The sequence below is a fragment of the Quercus lobata genome, chromosome 7, assembly GCF_001633185.2.
Source record: "Quercus lobata isolate SW786 chromosome 7, ValleyOak3.0 Primary Assembly, whole genome shotgun sequence".
NCBI classification, from domain to species: domain Eukaryota; kingdom Viridiplantae; phylum Streptophyta; class Magnoliopsida; order Fagales; family Fagaceae; genus Quercus; species Quercus lobata.
The window spans coordinates 5,316,017-5,339,216 of record NC_044910.1 but is presented as its reverse complement, the minus strand read 5'-3'; the positions used below and the strand labels follow the sequence as shown (position 1 = coordinate 5,339,216).

The window sequence follows — 23,200 nt, the reverse complement described above, 5'->3', positions numbered from 1 at the left end:
ATTTGAAACCCACCATATTGGTTTTTCAAGTGAAGAAAACAAATGAACCAATAATTGGTTGGCCTCCAATCTTGAATATCATGGTTGACAACAATTGTATCACCTTTGGGGCTGGATCCAGATCCTCTCCATTTCCCTTTGAAATGGAGAGTGTCCAGTTCATGGACAGGATCATTTTAAAAACTATCAAGGGTCAAAAACATGCCACGTCAACTAGGCCTTTAAGGGCAAATCGAGTTCTGATTTTTGACTATATCTCATGTTGAGCTTATTCATATATATATGAACATTGAAATGGTACACCAATACATATTACTTGTGGTAGATGCATATCTAATGGGAAGAAATGAAATGTTCTTTAAAATGAATATCAAAATATTGATCCAATGGCTCCATAAAACTTAAATTCTCATAATGCATGCAGCAACACACATATATTGTCAATCCATAAAAGAAGCATCAAATTGTTGCCTTACCAGGATTTCCCAATACGCCGAGTCGTGTGTAATGTACCGTCTCGTCGTCTTTCGGTACAACTCCATGTAAGCAGCAAGGTACGTCGTGTCCCCATCCAATGCCGGTGCGTCAGCAATATGTTCCTCTCTATGGGCCCATCGGTCAATGTAGACAGCATGCTCTTGCACCCAATCCTTATCTAGTTTACCTTGGAGGGAGATTTTGTGGAGATGAACGGATGTATCCACAATATCTGGTGGCACTTGCTTCATCCTGAACTGACGAAAGACACGTTCGGGATGATGATCCTCTACTATCCAAAAATAGATCAATGGCACAACGACCCTCCATATTTGTCGACCGGCAGTGCAATATGGGGGCAACAACTCTAGGACATCGTTGTAGGGCTCCCAGACAACCTGCAGAAATGGTCAACAAAAAAACAAGTCAAATACATACTTATTTGTGTCAATCCTCAATGTGAGCACACATGTATAAGACCATTGAAGAACCATTTTACTAAAAATCGTAAGACATTCTTGACCTATTTCCCCCTCTTATTCTATTTCCCCCTCTTATTGGATTTGACATGGTAAGATGCACCCGAATATTGCTGGTTGCACTAGCTAAAACTGAGGAAGAAAATTTAAGCATACACAACTAAATATATGTGGAATCAAATTAGTGTAAAATTACTAATGAAGGTACTTTATAGTGACTGCCCACCTTTTTCCGGAATTCGTAACTAATGCCTTGTATATCTATGGTCTAATTGACCAAAGTTACATTATTAACTATACACATGCAGTAGTTGACAACCCTAGAAAGTCAAAACCAAAAAAAATAGAGAATTATATCCTTGTGACATGAAGCAGTAGAATACTTGGTGTGCCCGTATACTCGACAGTGACGCACAATACGCAGCTAGCACATGTGTCGCATGCTCTGTCGTGTTCTTCAGCCCTTTCCATCTAGTAAACATATAATTTCAGACAATGCTCATTAGTTAATATCAAACTACAATGATGCCACGAAAATAAATGCGTACCAAAAATGAAGCCATTAATTAGCTTTCATATTTTCGGTGATATGAACATACTTATTAGCCATAGCCACATTATAATATGACATAGCCAGCTAAGTAATACCATCTCTGTGACTAGATTCTAGAACAATTAATTTCTCTAGTTGTTGACACCTATTCCGGATAATTGGTTACTGGGCATCCTTGAATTTTAGTATATGAATGGGCCTTGGAATCTTCTAAGCTGCATTATGTTGTAGTGGGGCTGCCAAAGTTTGGCTAGAACTACCTATAACATTCCATTTGTTGTTGGCATATTTTTAGTCCTCTCTCATAACTACAACCCCATCCCCTATCTCAAACTCTACAGTCATGTAATAACACTAGTTTTTCCAATGTTATTCTTTTCTTGGCTATGCTCCTTGTTTATTAATTATTTTGTTTGTCTTAAGAGTTATTTTCTTTTCGATTGCTAAATAAGTAGTCACTTGTGGATTGAGTTATTCTTCAGGATATATTGGAGAAGATTGCACCTACATGGATGAATTTTTCTTTGAAAATGAAAGATGACCCAGAGACTGATAAAGCTTTTGGATGGGTTTTAGAAATGTAAGCATTGAAAATAAGTGACTGTTTTTTACTTATCGGATTCAAGAGGATAAAAGTGACTGCCATTTTGCAAGTTGATACTACAACTTTTGATATGAAATTATGAATATTGACTTTTTCTATGCTTTTGTTTCTTTCTTTAAACCTAGGTATGCCTATGTTGTAGCTTCTGCTTTGCACGTTGTGCAGTATATTCTTCGCAAAGACTTTCTGCTGCAGATATGTCTTTTTTTGTGAAGGTCTTTTTATTAACTATTAACAGTAGATTTTCATTTTGAATTTGATTTTCAGTAAATACCTTAAACAACATTGCTATATGCATTTATCGAATCTCTTCTTAGAAGCCTGGTGTTTTTTCGTTTGTTTTTTCCCTAGCCCCCATGGGGTATGGAACTTATAGGTACTATTTCTTCCCCAACTTGTCTAGTTATGACAATATGCAATTCCAAGTATGGCTGTTTGCTATTGAACATCTTCCTTTGTGTGTTTTTTCTTTATTTTAGTTTCTAAAACTGGCCTTTTCATCATCATCTTCTTCTCTTAATTTTGCAAGGCTACTAGGCTTGAGCTTACATTTTTATTTATTAGTAGATACTCACTATCTTTATTACAAAATATTTATCTGAAGTAGCTTGATGTTCAGGGTGAGCTAACATATGGGAAATTTGGGGAGTGGCGATTTGAGAAGAGATCATATGTACGTGGACCTCCACCAAAAAACCTCGCCTTGCCCCCTCCAGGGGTACCCGAAACTGTGGTATGTGTTTGTTAATAGTATTCTTCATCTATTGATCTTCCTAGGTTGAAAATGATCTTAAGCAAGCATCTGTTTTCATATTTCCTTCTCTGCTACACTTATATGCTATTAATTTACCATGTAATATGTGTGTCTCTATTTAGTAATAAAATTATTTTGGGCAAATTACAGGGGAGGTTTTACAAAATGACTCTCCCCCCTTGAGGAATATTCCATGTGCAAAGATATTTTTACCCTTCACTAGAGTTTTTACTTTTTAGATCTTTTACTCATCACTAGTGTTTTTAGTTTCTAACGTCAGCATATTTTAACGACCTCAACCCTTCGTTGAGAACTTATTCTTTGAATTTTCTCACTCCTAGATGTCTATTTTAGGCTTTCCCATGTTGATTCGTTTAGGAATGTTATTTTGCCTCAAACTTAGGTCGTTTAGGATTTATGGGCCATATCAAAAGTGGTACATAACCTAAAAATTTCTGACCTCATGTTAACTAAACTAACAGAATCTCTAAACTAATAACAAAAGTGTTGTAAAATAATTTCCTTTATACATGCATTAAATGGTTGTATTATTGTTATCTACCATGTAGGATTTTTATTGGTTGATATTTTTAAAGAACTTTTGCAAACTATGCATCAACAAGGCTGGGACATCAGGTCTGGTTTGCTGGAACATTATAAATGGGGCGACCCTGTTTGGGTTCAATTACAGAGCCTCAAAGTTGAATTATGTCTGTAATTATCTGTGTTATAAGCTGTTGTCCTAATTGGGGCAGGGTAAATTGCCTCCCACATGCACTTCCATCATATTTGCATACAAAGATAAAATATTTTCTCACCTCATACAATTATTTGAACAGAATCTCCCCCCACCCCAGCTCTCTCTCTCTCTCTCAGATCATCAGCAGCCATAGCCACATTATAATATGACATAGCCAGCTACGTAATACCATCTCTGTGACTAGATTCTAGAACAATGAATTTCTCTAGTTGTTGACACCTATTCTGGATAATTGGTTACCGGGTGTCATTGAATTTTAGTATATGAATGGGCCTTGGAATCTTCTAAGCCGCATTATGTTGCAATGGGGCTGCCAAAGTTTGGCTAGAACTACCTATAACATTCCATTTGTTGTTGGCATATTTTTAGTCCTCTCTCATAACTACAACCCCATCCCCTATCTCAAATTCTACACTTACATCACATACATAGACAACTGATCTTCCCACCCTAATGCTCTCAGTTTCTACCCTTTTTAGTCCCTCAAATTCCTTTCTAAACTCAGTTACCTAGGCCTTTGCACAACCACAGCATTAAATTCTCCAAAATATAGTTTTGTCTTAGAAAACACAAAGCTTGAAATTCAGAGGCCTAAACGTCTCAAAAGTTTTGAAAAACAAATAGGATGAAAAGGGATTCCATAAAATAGTGACAATCATAACATACTATCTCAATTGTGACAGTAAAATTGTTATCTAACAATAAAATTCCAAATTTCTGTGTCTCAGCAACCAAACAGAGCATGAAGATTAATAAATAAAAAAATCAAACAATACAAAAGAAGCAACCTTCACTACCTATGTGGATTTTGCATGAAATCAAAGAATCATTCAGAGAGAGAAAGATGAAAGTTCTGATAATAAAAATTAGATGAAACAGAGAGTTTTTTTTACCTTTCTAAATAGCAGAGAGACCGATCATAGTCAATGTTTTCCCGGAGAGTGTGGATAATAAAACATTGAAATCGTATTTTTTTCCTTGTTGAAAATAATTACCAGTTTACATACACTACCAAATGAAATTATTACAGAGGTTTTCTCATGACTTAGCCAAAATTCAAAAACAAACATCTTCAATATTAATATTATACTTAAATATGATCAGATTATATACTATTTACCAATATTTTGTACAACCTATTTTTAGAAATTGTTTGAAAGTTCAAAAACGTGTATAAAACACCTTTGAACGTTTAGACCCCCAAATAACAACTTAATCAATTCAAGCAATATGTCAAACAACTAGTGTGCGGAAACTTAACATATGCTATCATACGAAATTGATTAAATACTATCTAAGCCATAACAAAATAAAATCCACAGCAGATAATTTAAAGGCAAAGATAGAGGAAGGAAGATGCAAACACAAAGACAACACGCGATGTGTTATCGAAGAGGAAACCGAAGTCCTCGGCGAAAAACCTCTCCGCCGCCCTCGAAGCGGTAATCAATCCACTAGAAAATATAATTGGGATACAAGGACAGCAATAGACCCTCCAAGCCTAATCTACCCAGTGCACCTAAGCCCTCCAAGCTTCTTGCTCCAACGAGGTTGCGCCGAACCTTTTTCTTTTCTAGCTTTCCGGATTCCGCTACTAGACCGTAGCATCAACCAATGAAGATTGGTTCCTTCCTAACTGCTTCCCAGAAATCCAAACAGCAGACTCACAAAGATGATGATGGTGAGAACCTGGTTTGGTATAATGCCTCTCAAGGATTTAACAATGGAGAGGAAGAGAGTTGAGGAATTTGAAGAGATTCTAAGGTAGAGATTGTGGGTGAAACAATCTGGTTTTTTCTTTAGGGTTTCTCTCTCAAAATTCTCTCTGGAAGCTCTCTTTCAATCGTGGGTAATAGGGGTATTTATACTGGAGTGGAGAGGAATGTGAAACGTCAGAATTCTTCAAAACAGGGGTGGCTCGCGGCTTGACTAAGTCGCGAGATCCAGTCGCGAGATAACCGTATGGCCAGTTGTCCTGTTTTGTCCTGTAGTGCTCCAGCTAGCAGACTGTTCACCTTCCAGCATGCTTGGCATGTGAGGTTGCTTCTGGCGGCTTGAAGCCGCGAGTCACCCGCGAGACCCAGCCGCGACACTCTGTTTTCTTGCACACTCTTGAGCAAACTTCACTCTATCTCACTCACTACCCTTACATCAAACCCACCTAAATACAAGGTTACTAAATGCTGAATTACAAGCAAATTTGGCACGGAATAAAGCCAATAAGATGGTTGAATAAATTCAACCTTACAATCTCCCCCTTTGGCTATTCCGTGACAAAACCCTAAAACAGACTCTAGACTTAACATGTGAGTTGGGAAAAGTTGAACAAAACTCACTCACGCCTAACTCTAGAAGCTGTGAAGCACTTGAATCATATGAACATAATACTCCTGAAACACAACAATACACCATGATCATTGTAAGCAGAGAATTATAAAATGCATATGAAACAGGCAATAAGTGATCAAGCAAAGATGGAGTTATGAAACAAACCATGGCTTGATCAACCAAGTGAACACCACAAGGTAGTGATCACAGTGCTCATTCACACTTGGAATGAACACAAGGACATACAAGTTAACAAGCACAAGGCAAGACACTTGTATGCACAACACTCAACCAATGCATATCACACAAGGCATATGCATCTAGGAACAATCCTACAAGGGCACAAGAGTGACAGTACATAAACCAAAATGCATACCATTTAGATTAAAGTACTGATTTCAACATAGCATAAAGGTTGCACTAGGCAAGGTACAAACCATAAAGCCTACAAACATGCAAAAGACATAAACCCTAAAAGCTTACATAAGCACATGGGTACAAAACCAAACATCCTGAATAACATCATCAAAATATATTAAACTTTAAACCAAGAGTATAAGTTAAGAGTTAGAAACAATACACCAAAAAACATAGTGTATCAAACCCATAAACCACTAAAAGTACTTAAAACATGACTCCCCCTCAACACATTACTCCCCCTTAAGGGCTGCTCTTCTGCTTCTCAGTCCATCCTTAACAGAAACATCTCCCCCTTTTTGTCAGGAATGGCCAAATGGTCAGTGTTCAGGCTGAGTGGTGAAGTTGTCAAGTTTTGCAGACAAAACATCAATCTGATCCTGCATAGCTTTCATCCTCTCAGAGTGCTCAGTCTGGACTTCTCTGATCCCATCAAGTCTTTCCAGAATGATTTGGAAAGCATCTGGAGGAGTATCTGAAGAAGTTGATGCTCTGGGTCTTTTGCCACTCCTCCTGGGTGTTGAGGTTGATGGATGCCCGACTGCCTCTGCTTCAGTCTCCATTGGGACACCTTCTCCTTCATCACCTTCATCTTCTTTTCCTGGAAGTCTAACACTTATCCTTTTGCAGGTAAGCCTGTTAATTGCAGAAGGTGTGGACATGGGACTGATGTCTTGTGGGATAGGAACACCCTTCCTTCTAAAAATCCTCATAAGCAAACTGGGAAAGATCAGTTTTGGCCTAGAGGTTGTTCTTGTCTCATCCACAATGATGTCATATATGTGGGAACTTATGTCTATGAAGTTCTTTTCTTTGAGATCCATCAGAAAGATTGCTCTAGCACAATTGATGGTAGTCAACTTCTTAATGGGATAGAGGTTAAACATCATGATGATCGTTAGGCACCTCATGTCCACTGGAAAGGCAGTGGTATTCAAACATTTTCCTTCTCTCTGCCCACCTATCCTTTGTTGAACTGTTTCAATGGATACACTCCTATCCTTGTAGTTGATAAACTCCTCATCATCTAATCCTTCAAGTCCTAGTGCCTCATCTATGACATGAGCATCTACAATGAATTCTTTCCCTCTAACCCAGCAGCTTAACTCATTCTCCTTTATCACAGCATTTGAGTAAAATTCCCTAATCAGGGGTTCACAAACTACAGGGAAATCACTCAGAAGTTTTTCCCATCCTCTACCTTCAAAACAACTGGGGATAAAGGTTTGTCTTAAATCCTCCAAATCAACAAATCTCTCTTGAATAATTCCTGCACTCAAGAAGTTATCCCTGTATCTCTCAAAGTGATGAACTAACCTAAAAAGCTTAGAATCCATTTTCAACCTTTTGTCAGCCTTCTTCGCAGTAGTTTTCTTCTTAGGAGGTGAGGGAGCCATCTGTGATCAATCAGAAGAGGCCACAACAATACAGAGCAATATACGTGTAAAACAAGTTAGTCTCATGTAATTATCAAAGAGATATCATCCATACAACTGAACTTGAAGCATTTAAACACAGGCTATTTAGATCAATTACATGGAAAAACAAGCCTAAGATAGGAAATACACATAACAGCATCAGATATAGAAACTAACTTAAAGGCAGTTATATGTCAATGAGACAAAAACTGAAAATGATATGACACATAAACAGTATTGTGAAGCACACATATGCTCCCAAAAGATTAACACAAAAGAGCAGTCATATTTAGCACATTAAACTCACAACCCCAAAAAAAATTGAAACAACTCAACAGCTCAAAGATCAGTGAAAATCAAAGAATCACATAGCTAAGCACAGAATGAAGAGTAATAGTGAAACAACTAAGAACAAATCACTTCTAGCAGCAGCATTCGCAATCTAAGCGTGAACAAGGAGCAAATTCCGAAACATAAACCCATTTCTAAAACACAAATATATACGAAAGATCAAAGGGAAAAACACAAAATCAAGTAGAAAAGAGTGGCAGAACAGAAACCCCATACTTGTGACTTGAAGATTTTGAGCTACAAGTATACAACAATGGAGATTGGAAATGGGAGCACGGAGTGTTTGGGAGGGAGAAGATGAACAGTCACAAATATTCGAGGGAAAACTGAAACAAGTTTTAAAACTGCCCTTATTTCTGCAAAACACGCGATTTTCGCGACTGGATTAAGTCGCCACACAGTCGCCAGCTCAAGCCGCCAAAACACACAAGACCAAAAATTTTAAAAAAAATTTCTAAGTGTTTTTCGCGACTGGAAGGTCTACCCGCGAGTGAGTCGTGAGCTGAGCCGCGAAAATCTCTGAGTAACCTCGTGACTGGACCTTCCACTTGCGAACAAGTCGCCAAAAATTACCCGCAGAGACGCGACTGAGGCTCGCGACTTGACATACCCGCGACTGAGCCGCCACAACAGGGCAAAACAGGTTTTTTGAAATTTTCAGATTTTTCAAACAAAAATACTTTCCAAAAGCACCTAAAACACTCAAAAATCTTTTTGTGCTTGAAAAAACAAAGATTGAGCATGTGAAAACACATTTCATCAAGTACAATCACACAAATGAATATGGCATTTATTGAACATAAACTTGTGTGTTGTGTGTGGATATCAACAATGAGATAGTCCTTCGTCTAATGTGAAGCTTCAATGATCAATTCAACCAAGCCATACACAATTAGCACTAGATCATGTGACCCATCTCAATTATAGAAATATGTATATATGACTTCCCACAAAACTTGATAACATGATTTGGAGCTTTACATTTGACTCCACTTTCAAACATAACAATTGACCTTTTTGATCTTTTGAGTCAATCACCCCTCATTGTGAGAGTGATATAGGATATTTCACTTTAATGAATAAGCCTTTGGCTTTTTGAATAAACATTCACTTCAATATAAAGTCGCTTACCCTTTTTCCTAGTCAAATACTAGAATGTGCGACAGGCTTTTGCAGCTCAATATCTCTTTTCATTTGGAGATTTACATTTGGTGAGCTCTTTTTAGCAAAACAAAAATAAAGAGTGGGAATATATATAGACACAAGTCTATGCAAGTCTCAAGATCAACAAAACCATTCACTAATCATTCATGACAAGTTTGAAGATCTATTTACAACAATCACAAAGATTTCAAGATTTTTCCCACAGTGATATAAGTGCATAAAGACAAGCAATGCTCGAAAATGCACAAAGCCATTAGCACAAAGGTACAAGGCAAAACAAGTTTTGAGACAAAAACTCAACAAAGTCAATCAAGCTTTTTGATTTTCTATTTTTATGTGTTTTTTGGATTTTTGACACAAGAAACAAAAAGATTGATAAAACAAAATTAAAGAAATGTACAAAAAGACAAACAAACAACCAACAGCAAAAATAGCAAGCAAAACAATCAAACATAGTCACAAAGCATAGGAAGTATTGATGCATGGACATGTTGTAATGCTTATGCATGAGTACCCTTATTCACCCTCACGTCACTTGCGTTTGGGGTGATTTCCTTATAGGATTGGGTACGGGAGTTAGGGCTTTCAAACCTTCGTGAGAAGCTTTCCAAGTAGTTGGTGAATGCACCAATCATCTTCATCACGTTCATCATTCCGGGATCACCATTCTGATCTCTAGATTGATCTCCAGCCCAACTTCTTCTCTCATTTCTAGGTCCTCCTGACCTTTGAGGGGTTGCACTATTCTTTGCTCTCAGCTTTTGGCAATTTGGTCGAGTATGCCCTTGAAGTCCGCAGTAGTGGCACACATAAGTTCCTCTAGGACCTCTTTGTGGTCGAGGACGTGACTTGGCACGAGATTCAGATCTGTCTGCAAACTGATTGCGAGGATTTAACATCCGTTGGTTCACCAAATTCTTCTTCTCCTCCACCTCGAGCTTCTCACCAGTAAGGTTAGCTACAACTGGAGCTTCAGCCTTTACAAACTTCACTCCTTTACTAACATTTCCAGACGAACTACCTCCTCCGGTATATCCCAATCCGGATTTGTCTGAGAAGCTCTTTTGAGATGATATAACATCATCTAGCTTCTTGGTGGTAACCCTCTCTACTTTAGCATTAGCTTGCACAACCTCACTCTCAAGAAACCTTACTTTTGTGTAAGCTTCGGACAACTCTCCATTCAGAGTTTCTATCTCACACTTGGCCTCCCTATATCGGATTAGGAGACTTTTGTAGTCCTCCTCAGCCTTCTTCATTTTTCTCACAGCAGCCTTGGCCACCCTTGTGTATTCCCCGGACTTCTCCAAAACTAAGTTATAATTCTCCTGAAGATTCGCGTTGCTTCCATCTACTTCAGCATCCGATTCTTCAACAATTCCTAGTGATTCATCATCACTATGTTCTCCAAGGTCTTGCACAAGCAGATTCAGTTCATCTGACGACTCAACATGAGCAATAGTCATAAAAGCCGAATAGTTCCCCTCTCCATCACAGCTCTCTTCAGACTCTGAGTCAGACGAATCCGAGTCACTCAAGGTCGTGGCATACACTTTACCTTTCGATTTCAAATAATTCGGACATTCCTTTTTGAAGTGTCCATGCCCGTTACATTCGAAACAAGTGACACCTTGTGTAGGTTGGGATTCTTTTCCATCTTTCCTTTTGAATTCCCTTTTCTCCCTTCCAGAACTTTGGAATTTTCTTTTATCATCAAATTTGCCATTATTTTTGAATTTCAAAAACTTTTTGAAATTCTTGACAAGGTATGCAACATCTTTGTCAACCACATCTTCTCCCGATGAGTCTTGATCTTCTACCTTCTCATTAATGGTCTTTAGAGCAAGAGATTTACTCTTCCGTTGATTGGGCAGCGACATCTCATAAGTCTGCAGAGAACCCACCAGCTCTTGCACTTTGATGTCATCGAGGTCCTTGCTCTCTTCTATTGCTGTCACTTTAGCTCGAAAACTTTCCGGTAATGATCGAAGGATCTTTCTTACAATCTTCGAGTCCTCCGTTTTCTCCCCCAAGTTGAACTTGCTGACAACCACTTCATTTAACTTCCCATAGAAAGAGTCAAAAGACTCATCCTCACTCATTTTGAGCTCCTCAAACCGAGTGGTCAGCATTTGTAACTTGGTGTCTTTCACTTTCTTCGTGCCTTCATAGGTAGTTTCCAAGATCTCCCATGCTTCTTTGGCCACGGTAATATGAGAAATCCTGTGAAATTCATCTGGAGACACACCACAGAAAATAGCATTGAGTGCTTTACTGTTAGCATTAGATGCAGCAAGTGCTGCCTTATCCCATGTGGATTTTGCTGCCTCTGGTTTGGTCCAACCAATCTCAACAGCATCCCAAATGGATTCATCATTAGAACACAGAAAAGCTCTCATTCGAACCTTCCAAAAAGCATAATTACTACCATCAAAATATGGAAGTGCATTTAGGGATTGAGACCTATCCATCTCAAAAGGGAGTCAAGGATCACACAATGGTAATGAAACCAATATCAGTGTACCCGCTCTAATACCAAGTGAAAGTTCAAAAAGGTGTAAAAACACCTTTGAACGTTTAGACCCCCAAATAACAACTTAATCAATTCAAGCAATATGTCAAACAACTAGTGTGCGGAAACTTAACATATGCTATCATACGAAATTGATTAAATACTATCTAAGCCATAACAAAATAAAATCCACAGCAGATAATTTAAAGGCAAAGATAGAGGAAGGAAGATGCAAGCACAAAGACAACACGCGATGTGTTATCGAAGAGGAAACCGAAGTCCTCGGCGAAAAACCTCTCCGCCGCCCTCCAAGCGGTAATCAATCCACTAGAAAATATAGTTGGGATACAAGGACAGCAATAGACCCTCCAAGCCTAATCTACCCAGTGCACCTAAGCCCTCCAAGCTTCTTGCTCCAACGAGGTTGCGCCGAACCTTTTTCTTTTCTAGCTTTCCGGATTCCGCTACTAGACCATAGCATCAACCAATGAAGATTGGTTCCTTCCTAACTGCTTCCCAGAAATCCAAACAGCAGACTCACAAAGATGATGATGGTGAGAACCTGGTTTGGTATAATGCCTCTCAAGGATTTAACAATGGAGAGGAAGAGAGTTGAGGAATTTGAAGAGATTCTAAGGTAGAGATTGTGGGTGAAACAATCTGGTTTTTTCTTTAGGGTTTCTCTCTCAAAATTCTCTCTGGAAGCTCTCTTTCAATCGTGGGTAATAGGGGTATTTATACTGGAGTGGAGAGGAATGTGAAACGTCAGAATTCTTCAAAACAGGGGTGGCTCGCGGCTTGACTAAGTCGCGAGATCCAGTCGCGAGATAACCGTATGGCCAGTTGTCCTGTTTTGTCCTGTAGTGCTCCAGCTAGCAGATTGTTCACCTTCCAGCATGCTTGGCACGTGAGGTTGCTTCTGGCGGCTTGAAGCCGCAAGTCACCCGCGAGACCCAGCCGCGACACTCTGTTTTCTTGCACACTCTTGAGCAAACTTCACTCTATCTCACTCACTACCCTTACATCAAACCCACCTAAATACAGGGTTACTAAATGCTGAATTACAAGCAAATTTGGCACGGAATAAAGCCAATTAGATGGTTGAATAAATTCAACCTTACAGTCGCCGAGTACATATTAAGTACTAAATGACGTGTGTGACTGTGATTCCCATTGCACTAATAGATGCAACTAAGTGTTATGTATTAGCATTATCTATTAAAAAAAAGTATATTGTATTTGTAATTTTCTTCTGCATTCATAATAGTGTATATTGGCATGCTATATCTTGTTAAGTAATCCATTAAATTAATGTCAATTGGACTTTTGGTTTGAAACAGGGTTTACTTCTCGACAGCAGTGTCCTTAGTGAATGTATTACAAGTGGGATAAACTACAGACACATGCACGGTGAATGACAAATGACATGGCAATTGTATCAAACTAATCAAATAACATATCGATTGGCAAAGGGACCTGCCTCCACTGGCGGTAGTGGCGACCTCATAACAGGGCATATTAGTGGGAACCTCGAATACGCCCACAGCTGCACCAACATCATTGCTCCTCCAATCTGCATCGCCTTCGACTCCGATGCCTTGCATAAGTGCCTGTACAGCCAGGCTAATACCCCACTACCCCAACTGTACCTCTTCACGTTGCTGATTGGGTTTAGGAACTGTAGAGGCATCACCGACACCCGGTCTGCCAACTTGTCCATAAACAAAATCGTCCCCAACCGATTGAGTATGTGATAGCACGCATGTTGCTGCACTACCTCATCAGTAGCATCCACAGCTAGGGGACCACTAAATTGTGCATCCAGCCAGGTGAATCTGAGCGTCGCCCCAACAAGGATAGAGGTGTTCTCATGGGGATGCGGTATCGGGTCTGGTGGACGATGACCCAATAACTGAAGACACAATGTAGGCCAATCCATTCACAGCCCCAGTAATTGGCAGCCCATCAACACGAACCCCTAGCATCACCTCAATATCTTGTAAGGGGATGCCCATCTCTCCATGCAGTAGGTGGAATGTGGGCGTCTCTAGACGCCAACGCTCAACTAGTGCTGTGATCAACGCATGATCCACTTCCAAGTTTGGAACCTTGAATAACCCTTCAAAACCTGCCTCAGTTATGTACCGAGCAATCCGTGGGTCAAGCCCATGCTCGGGTAACTTGCAACTTCGGCGTCTGCACTTTAGCACACTTGACACTACCTGCACACGAAAAAGCATTGTCTTAGGATAGTGCATACGAAATAACTATAAGAATGCTACATAATAATAATATGCAAGAAACAGTAGGCTAACTAGTTAGTTCCGAACATTTTGCAATACGTTAGTTACAATGTTAATTGCTTATTCGCTCTACCTCAATAGCAGATAGGATCAATTCAACATCAATGACATTGTTTAAAATTAGCACTAAGGTGATGGGCATCATGTTTTGAAATGAATGAACAAAGTGCCTCACTATGTCAAATGGAGTAGGGAATTAGGAATCAAGGTCATCAGTTGTCTTATGTGTAGCCACACGTAATTGTGTGCGCATGTTTGGAAAAAAGAATAGTAGCGGATTCATTTTTTTATTGATTACTATAGCTTCTAAATGAGATCTACTGACTTTGAACATTTCTGCTCCATACAATGTTCTTGATTATTTATGCTTCATGCCATTTTCTCTTTGGATTAAATACAATTCTGCCTAAACCAAAAGATTCTGCCATGTCCAATGTCTATTTGCAAAGAATCAAAGAACCCTACAGAAATAAAATTAAATGATTTCGACATGTCCAAAGTTCAGTACAACTACACACCTGACCAGCTGGCGTCTCCCAAAGTAGCGTGGATCGATGAACCGGCTGCCGCGTCAACTGTGTACCAACCGTCGGTCCAGGATCCACATTTCCCACTTGCTGCATATCTGACACGCATGCAATCATGTTAGACATGTAACTCTATGTTTAATAGTGAAGAAAAGCTTGGCTTTTGCAAGTAAACACAGGCAAGTAATTGAATGTTCTACAACAAATTCACAGAAACAAATACAGAGAGACAGAGTGAAAGAGAGATTTGACAGAAAATTGAAAACATATAATTGCTAAACTAAATTATACATCATGCATCTATATACACTGATTTTCAATCCATTTAATCATATCAAGGAAGAGTTAAAGTAAAACACTAAAATATAAACAACCTAACGTTCATGGCTGCAAGGCATAAACATAAAAGACACATAGTTGCAAATTGTATAAGCAACCTAACCAACCAACCAAGGTGAGATTCAATGTCTAAATCAAACAAAGTAAACCAACAAGGACAAAGTTTAGCTACAAAATTGGTTGTAACTTTAGGCTACAAACTCACTCAATAAAATAAATATTACTGCATATTTTGAAAATCTAACCGTTGAATTACATGTTCTTTACGCTTTTAATACACATGTCAATTTTTGTGTCAATCGGATATTATTTACTATATAATCTATAATTTTATATTTCATGTATAATTTTAAATTACAAAAACTTGCAATTTAAAAATTTATTGATGACATAGCTATTGATCTTTAATTTTCTTGAAATTTTGCAAACATGAAAGATATAAGAAGAAGATATAATCCAATGGTGGATTTGTCAAAATTCACTTCCAATAAAAAGATATTGAGTGAGTTTGTAACCCAAGACTACAATCAATTTTGTAGCTAAACTTTGTTCAACCAACAAATGAACACAGCATAATGCAAACCAAACAATCAATTAAGCACCACAAAAAACACCATTCTAAAACACTAAAACATAGCTCTAAAATTAAAAGGTACCCAATTACCAATTACCCCTAAACAAGCCCTGCCACCCATCAGTACTAGAATTTCCCTTCTTTAATCAAAGTGTAAAGTTCTTTCCTTTTGCTTTTGCTTGTTCCCGTACTTGACATCACACTCTAAAAGAAATCTTATTTAATAAAGCAAGAACTGAAAAGGGTTCATTGTAACTTAGTGGCTACTGAGGTATGTTTTCAATAAAAAAAGGGGGAGACAAACATGGAAATAGGTAAAGGTTCCATTAGAGACTCTAGTGCAATGGACATCTCACTCACAAGCACAACTTTGGAGGCAACTAATAATAGTCAAATTAATATTGAGCTTTATTAAATGGATTAAACAACTGTGAGACCTATACCTTCAAATGATGGTGTGTGCATAGTTATGTGTCAAATGAACACTGAATTGGTGACCATAACAGTCCAAGACCTTTGCTTTCTTCTCTTTTGGGTTTTTTTCCTTCATTTGTTTTTATGAAGTCGATTATTTTTTCTCTTAGAAGTCAATTATATTTTTATTGGTCAAGTCTTGGTCGTAAATTAGGTTATTAGTAATTCATTTCTTTTCTTCAAATCAAGCAGATTTTTTAAAATCAATAGTTGGCTTTCCTAAGTCAACTAGAAATAGGGTCAAGGTAGTTAAAGGTGAAAGGCAACCTTAAGGTGCCAAGGCCTTATATGACCCGACGCCCTAAGGTGTGAGGTGACAAGGCCTTTGGTGCAGCCAAGGCCAGCCCATTCCAGAAGACCTAGAATTTACCAAATTGTCTTTATTTTGGGAGAACTTAATTAAAAGCAATCCAACAGGGAAAAACAAAAACAAACAATCAAATAAGTGTCAAGTCAATTCAACTTTAGATCGACCAACGAAGGTCCCAAGATAACTCTTCATCATCTGAAATTCCCAAATTTTTTTTTAAAAGTCTTTAAAGAAAACTGCAATCAAATAACAGTACATTCAAGTTTAGACTAAGGAAGGTCCCAATAGAACTCTTCATCATTTGAAACATCCCAATAGACTAAGCCAGTTACATTCCCATCACTGACTCGTAGGTTTTTAATTTTTTATCATTTTTCATCTTTGCTTCTTTATTGCAATTTCCATCTGCATCAAAAGCCTAGTGGCAATTCATATTCCATTCTTTTCCATTAATTAAATTATATATCAAACCCCATTCAAAAGCCTACACTTTATAGAGTCAAAAATTAATTCCGACACACAGAAATCAATATCTCCACCAATACCCTTGGGAAATAAGTATAGTAGGCCAAACCACCAAAAAATTAAATAAATAAACAAAGCCCTAGGTCCGTCAGAAGCACCCTAGAAGCACCACAACCTAAAAACAGTTGGCTTTTCAGAGGATGTACTATTTCCATTCCCAAAAGCCACCACAAATCTCAATGCTCCCTAACCTAACCCAACCTATTATGAAAGGATTGGGTGACCCTAAAAGGCCACTAAGGCCACTAAGTTCCCTTTTCAACCCCAAATGTAATAGATGATAATAATAATAATTCGATGTACTTAGTCAACAAACATAACCCACAGAAGCTGCTAATCTGACACAAGACAGGAGCTTGAACGGGCTTTAATACCAAATTTGATGTAGCCTTTTTAGGAATTTCAACACTAAACTAGATTCTTGATAACATATTGATTGTGTTGATGGCTGTTTGGTATTTAAACAATAAAAAGAACATCAAATAAACAAAGATAAAACATTGGGCAATCACACCTAGGCTTTCCTAAGCACTCACATTTAGGTACAAGATAGCAATTGCGATTGAAAAAAGTTGGAATGTTCATTATATAGGCTACTTCTAAATCCTTTCTTAGAAAGACTAGGAATACTAATAACAAAAAAAAAAACTTTAAGAACTTTTAAGACAATTCTAGTCTCTTAAGACAATCAATTATGCATTTGTACACAAAATGTAAGTGACTTTCAACTGATGTGGTAAGTAAGTTTATATGTTCCCATATGATATTACAAGGATAATGACATGAAAAAAAAAATTACAAACCAAAACTTAGCTGTTGAATAAAAACAATATGGCACAGTTAGAGCCCTAAGCAGAGTAAATGGCAGCAAAGGTTTTAGGATGTCCATGGTCTGTGTGTAGATATATGCGTGCATATCCACTATACACACATTATATCTATTATAATAATAACTAAACAGAGTGGAAGCTTGTAAAAGCCAGTAACTTTGAAGCTTGTAAAACCAATAGCTTCTCAATTCAACATCATTCAGCATTGAATTAAAAAGAAATTTTCCCTAATTCAAAATCATGACATAACTTGTAACATAATTTCTGGAAAAAATAGAGATTGATTTGATACACTTTCAAACTATATGAATTACAAACCAATTTCCCCTAACAATGAACACCGTTGTCATGCTAACTGTATTTTACATGAATTTCTGCCCTAGATGTGCATCAAAAAACACTTCAAAACCAAACCCACTTCAAAACCAAACCCAACAAAGCTAAAACAACAACAATAATTATGAATACAGATAGACAAAAATCTAACAGCGAAAAACTTAAGAAGCCACACTCAAATCAGATTACATACAAAGGGAAAAAATTAAAATTTGAACTCAGCATTTACAAATTACCTTAATACGTTTGTAATCCTTTAACTCCGAAGACATATTGGGTTGAGCTTCGGCTGTGGTGAGATTGAAAAAGTGTGGGTATGGGTATGGGTTTCGATTCAACTTCGGAAAGGGTCTACTGAACGGTTTGGTTTGGGTGTGGGTAGAAATAGGAGAATCTGACAGTGGCTACTGACGGTGGCTACTGAACAGACTAGCGGTGGCTACTGATCGGACTGAGGAAGGGAGAGAGACTGTAGACTGCAGAGGAAGGAAGACAAACAGTTTTAGAGACGTTACATTTGAAAACTGGTTCATATTCCGCATATAACACGTTTTCCCCATTGACGAGTTACAAACAGTAACGCGGGAATATTTTATTCCCCAAAAGCCAAGCTGGAACACCAGCGTGGCAAGAACCTGGCCACAACTCGGTTTCTTCATAATCAAGTTACTTAAGTAACTCGCCTTTACGGTGATCGAGTATTTAAATAGGGGCACGCCCCTATATAGTTTCGAAACAGGGGCATTATGCCAAATATGTTTCCCAGAAAGGGCAAAAGGCCAGAATCCTCTTGTTGAACTTGTATACCCCCATAATAGGAAATTTGAAATTAAAAAAAAAAAAATTCTTTTATTTCAAGATTTTTAAATTATATATTTCAATCATCTAGGGAGGTTAGTGTCAATAATTTGTAATTTATGGGAGGTGAGTGTCTAATTAAAAATTAGAGGAGAGGTGAGTGTAACATATATATATATATATATATATATATATAAAAAAAAATAAAAAAACCCTTAGGGAAGGTCAGTGAAAATTTTCCATAATACATATTAATTAAATCTAATTACTATTTGGTTTTCGGCCCATATGACTATAGTGGACCAGGTGGAAATTAGCATCCACTCTCTTTGCTTTCCCACTTATTTTCTACTCATTTAAACAATAGAAAAACTTTTAATCTTGACGCAGTTTTTATTCGTTCTCTCCCTCTCTTTTCTTTCTTACCAAATAAAGTGTAATACAAAATATATAAAATTTGCTAAAAACGTGTTACTATATATCCTTTTGTTAAATTGAGGGGTGGAAACCCTAGATCCTAAATGTTGCTATTGAGATTGTTGGAGATGTGCCAATTGCCGAATGGTCTTTGATAAGAAAAATTATTCACTTCCAGGGGAGTACTCCCATGATAACAAGGAGTCCTTGTAGAAGCAACGTTCTTTTACATCTAATAGCACTACAAGTGATCCAAACTTTGCACATGATACAAATAAAATTGGAAAATGATTGATTGTAGAAATGAAAGACACAGTCCATCCATTAAATGTTGCATGGATTTAAAAACATAGGAACAAGATCATCTCTATTTAATGGTGTACAATTTTCATACGATAAGACTAAATATACTTTTAGATTTATAATATCTAATTTGAACCATAAATTAAATGATTCAATTTCAAATACCATCCAATTGGAAAGCCCTATGCGTCCTTCACATAAACATGTAAATTTCCGTAGGAAGGCAACCAATAAGATTGGTTGTTTCAAATAAAACCAAACACAGTAGGACAATGAAAAATTGAAGACAATTCAAAGGCATGGGGAGATATTTCCACAAATTAATGAGCAGTTAGATGTGCCTTGAATGATCCAAGTTGGTTCGTGTACAACTTGGTTCACGTAGAGTGCTCGGCCAACAAAAATGTAGAATGTGGATATCACTCAAAATAATATGTAGTACAAGCATCCATCTATATCTCTCACTCTATAAAAGGGTAGCTAAACAATGGTATAAGGCAGAGTTGGCTATCTTAGCTTTCTGTTTCCTATTCCTTCCATATATAGTTTTCTCAATGGCTAAATTTGGTCATGTTGGTAAAAGCCCTTCCATCATCTCCACAATAATGCTGGTGCTTGGGCTGCTAACGGCTACCCTAGGCACAACAGGTCTCTCTCTCTCTCTCTCTCTCTCATTGATACATGGTTTTAAAGTCTTTTACAGCCCAAATCAAATGCTTTTGTGTCTTAATTAACCCAAGGTTGAGGAGCTGTGATATTGTCACACACCCACAGTGTACTGCCTAGCCTCTTGCACCCACATGTACATGTGGGTTCCATGTTGTTGTGACAGGATATACGGAATAGTACACTTACTAAGACACCAAATAGTACTATCCATGGAATTATAGGAGTAGAAAGTAGAAACCACCAATGTTAAAGGGCTCCTACATCAGTTAAAGTTGCCCTCTATGCAATAGATATTCCTATGAGCTAAATTTGATTGAACCAACCTTAGTCCAATCTCCACAAATCTGTCTTGGTCGTCATGCCATTTTTGGAATTGAAGCACGTTCACGTTGCATGCTCACCAAAAGTAGCCTGGAATGTTATAATAGCATTTAATTAAGTGCTACTCTATAGTTGTCTTTAGAGTGGGCACCTAATAAAAGGAAGTCACCGAATTACTTCTCTTAAATGAGCCACAATTAGCCTTCTAAGCATTTAAATTAAGAAATAGCCCATAAGTTGTGTTTAGCTCTGTGTTTGTTGGGGGGAGGGGGGGGGGGGGAACTTCTCATGTTTTTGTTGGTTGGCCTCTCTCTCCATATAATGTAGAAAAGCAGAAAAGGGAAGTGAGCCAATAGAATCAGGTGCAAACTTGACTTTACAATGTAAGGACACTATGGTTTATTGTTATCTGTTGTTTTTAATTTTTAATATAATGTCGCTATCTTAGACCGAGATTTATTTCTTGATTCTAGTGTTTTAGGGTTCATATCAAATATATCATTACGAAAAATAAAGTTTCCTTAGCTTTATAGCGTATAAACAAAAATTCAGGTCAGAATTTCATGAATAAGAATTTTTCAAAAATATTTTTCTCCTTTCTTTCCGTTGAATTCTAGTTATTCCTTGTGGATTCAACTGGGAAATTAGAAGACAAAATAGCCAATTCATGGTTATGGCAAGTGGCAACAATTAGCTGAACAAATGAAAATTTCCATGATTACTTAGTCATATAGTATATCTTGTTCAAAATGCTAAGCTAGTCCATATTTTATTACAATAAGTTTACATATTAATGTGATTGGTGGATTTTAGCAACTTAATGAAAGAATATTTGAATTATTATTTTTTTATAATTGGTAACATGTTAGTTTGTAAGTCTTACATGTAATATCTCTAAACTCACTATTATTATCCGACGAATCTTTCACTTTTAATATATTATTATATTATGCCATCCTACAAACCCAATGAATAATCTTCCACTTTCAATATATTTATAACATTCCTGCCCTGAGTCCCAAACTAAGATAAATTGCATAAGCATATTTATGTATGTAAAACCATTGACTTAATGTCTAATCTAATGCAAGTGCCCAAGTTGGTGTTTGTTATGGAATGCTTGGTAACAACCTACCACCACCAAAAGAAGTTGTAGCTCTCTATAGACAAAACAACATCCAAAGAATGAGGCTCTATGATCCAAACCAAGTTGCTCTCCGAGCCCTTGGAGGCTCCAATATTGAGCTCATGCTAGGCCTTCCAAATGACAAGCTTCGAGAGATTGCTTCAAGCCAAAACAATGCAAATGCTTGGGTCCAAAATAATGTGAAAAACTTTGGAAATGTCAAATTCAAATACATTGCAGTTGGAAACGAAGTAAAGCCTTCAGATTCATTTGCATAGTTCCTTGTCCCCGCCATGCAAAACATTCAAAACACAATTTCTGGGGCTGAACTAGGGAACAAAATCAAAGTTTCCACTACCATTGACACTAGAGTCCTTTCATCAGATTCTTTCCCTTCATCTAAAGGCTCATTCAGAGTCGATTATAGGCCAATTCTTGATCTAGTCATTCGCTTCTTAGTGAACAATAGGTCCCCATTACTTGTTAACTTGTACCCATATTTTAGTTACACTGGTAACACCAAAGACATTTGTCTTGACTATGCTCTTTTCACAGCTCCCTCACCTGTTGTGAATGATCACCCACTAAGTTATCGCAACCTTTTTGATGCCATTCTTGACACTGTTTACTCGGCTATAGAGAAGGCCGGCGGGGGATCGTTGGTGATTGTTATATCAGAGAGTGGTTGGCCTTCAACTGGTGGAATAACAACATCACTTGATAATGAAAGAACTTACATTACTAATTTGGTTCAACATGTGAAGGGAGGGACACCAAAGAAGCCCAGAAGGCCTATTGAAACTTATGTGTTTGCCATGTTTGATGAGAACAACAAGACTCTAGATTTAGAGAAACACTGGGGCCTCTTTTCTCCAAACAAACAGCCTAAGTTCCAAGTCAATTTTAGTTACGAAGAGGGCTTTATTAAGTGCATCAAGGAATAAGAGCAACTTATTATGGTGCATAACAATTATTATAATAAGTAAGAGTTTTTGCTAACTAACAATAAATAAGAAGTAATCACCTCGTAAACAATAAATAAAAGAGTGCAATATCTCTGATGTAATATTATTAAGAATCATTTATCTCTAATGTAATGTTTAGGCATGTTTCATTGATGTATTGAATATCTACAAAATATTATTACAGAGCTCGTTGGCTTGACTAGTGTTTTTTTTTTTTTTTGGTTAGGGCTAGAGTTATAAGTATTTTTCATAACATAAGATGAACTATTTGTGTTATTATCATAGCATATGCAAATTGAAAATCTCAAAATCAAAATGTCAATGATACGTGAATTCCAACAATTAACTCAATTAGTAAAACCGTCTATTATTGTATGAGGGATCTGGAATTCTACCTATGCTAAAAAGAAACTTGTTGGCTTCTTAACTTGATGAGAATGAACAATCACCAGAGAGTAAATGTTTTAAATTTAAAATCCTATCACACAAGAACTAATATTGGAGCTTCTGTTACCCATAATGACCTCGTAGAAAGGCAACCAGTTATGATGAGATAGGTCATTTCA

The 23,200-nt window shown here is 37.4% G+C and overlaps 1 protein-coding gene and 1 pseudogene across 1 annotated transcript; one reads left to right on the top strand and one right to left on the bottom strand.

Moving 5' to 3' along the window:
- Positions 1 to 13,264: 13,264 nt before the first annotated feature.
- Positions 13,265 to 14,764, bottom strand: LOC115951434 (serine/threonine-protein phosphatase 7 long form homolog). The gene is made up of 3 exons (XM_031068643.1): positions 14,639 to 14,764; positions 13,806 to 14,039; positions 13,265 to 13,729 (listed from the first exon to the last, which is right to left on the bottom strand). The coding sequence occupies exons 1-3, from the start codon at positions 14,762 to 14,764 to the stop codon at positions 13,265 to 13,267; spliced, it is 825 nt and encodes a 274-aa protein (XP_030924503.1).
- A 5,343-nt stretch (positions 14,765 to 20,107) lies between these two features.
- On the top strand, positions 20,108 to 22,613 carry LOC115951433 (annotated as a pseudogene).
- The last annotated feature ends 587 nt before the right edge of the window (positions 22,614 to 23,200 follow it).

Excerpts from the sequence above, each read along its gene's own strand:
- LOC115951434 (XM_031068643.1), bottom strand. The coding sequence starts at position 14,764 with ATGATTGCATGCGTGTCAGATATGCAGCAAGTGGGAAATGTGGATCCT. Across the intron at positions 14,040-14,638 it reads GGGAGACGCCAGCTGGTCAG|GTAGTGTCAAGTGTGCTAAA; the intron begins GTGTGTAGTTGT and ends TTTCGTGTGCAG. Across the intron at positions 13,730-13,805 it reads TCCCCTTACAAGATATTGAG|TTATTGGGTCATCGTCCACC; the intron begins GTGATGCTAGGG and ends TTGTGTCTTCAG.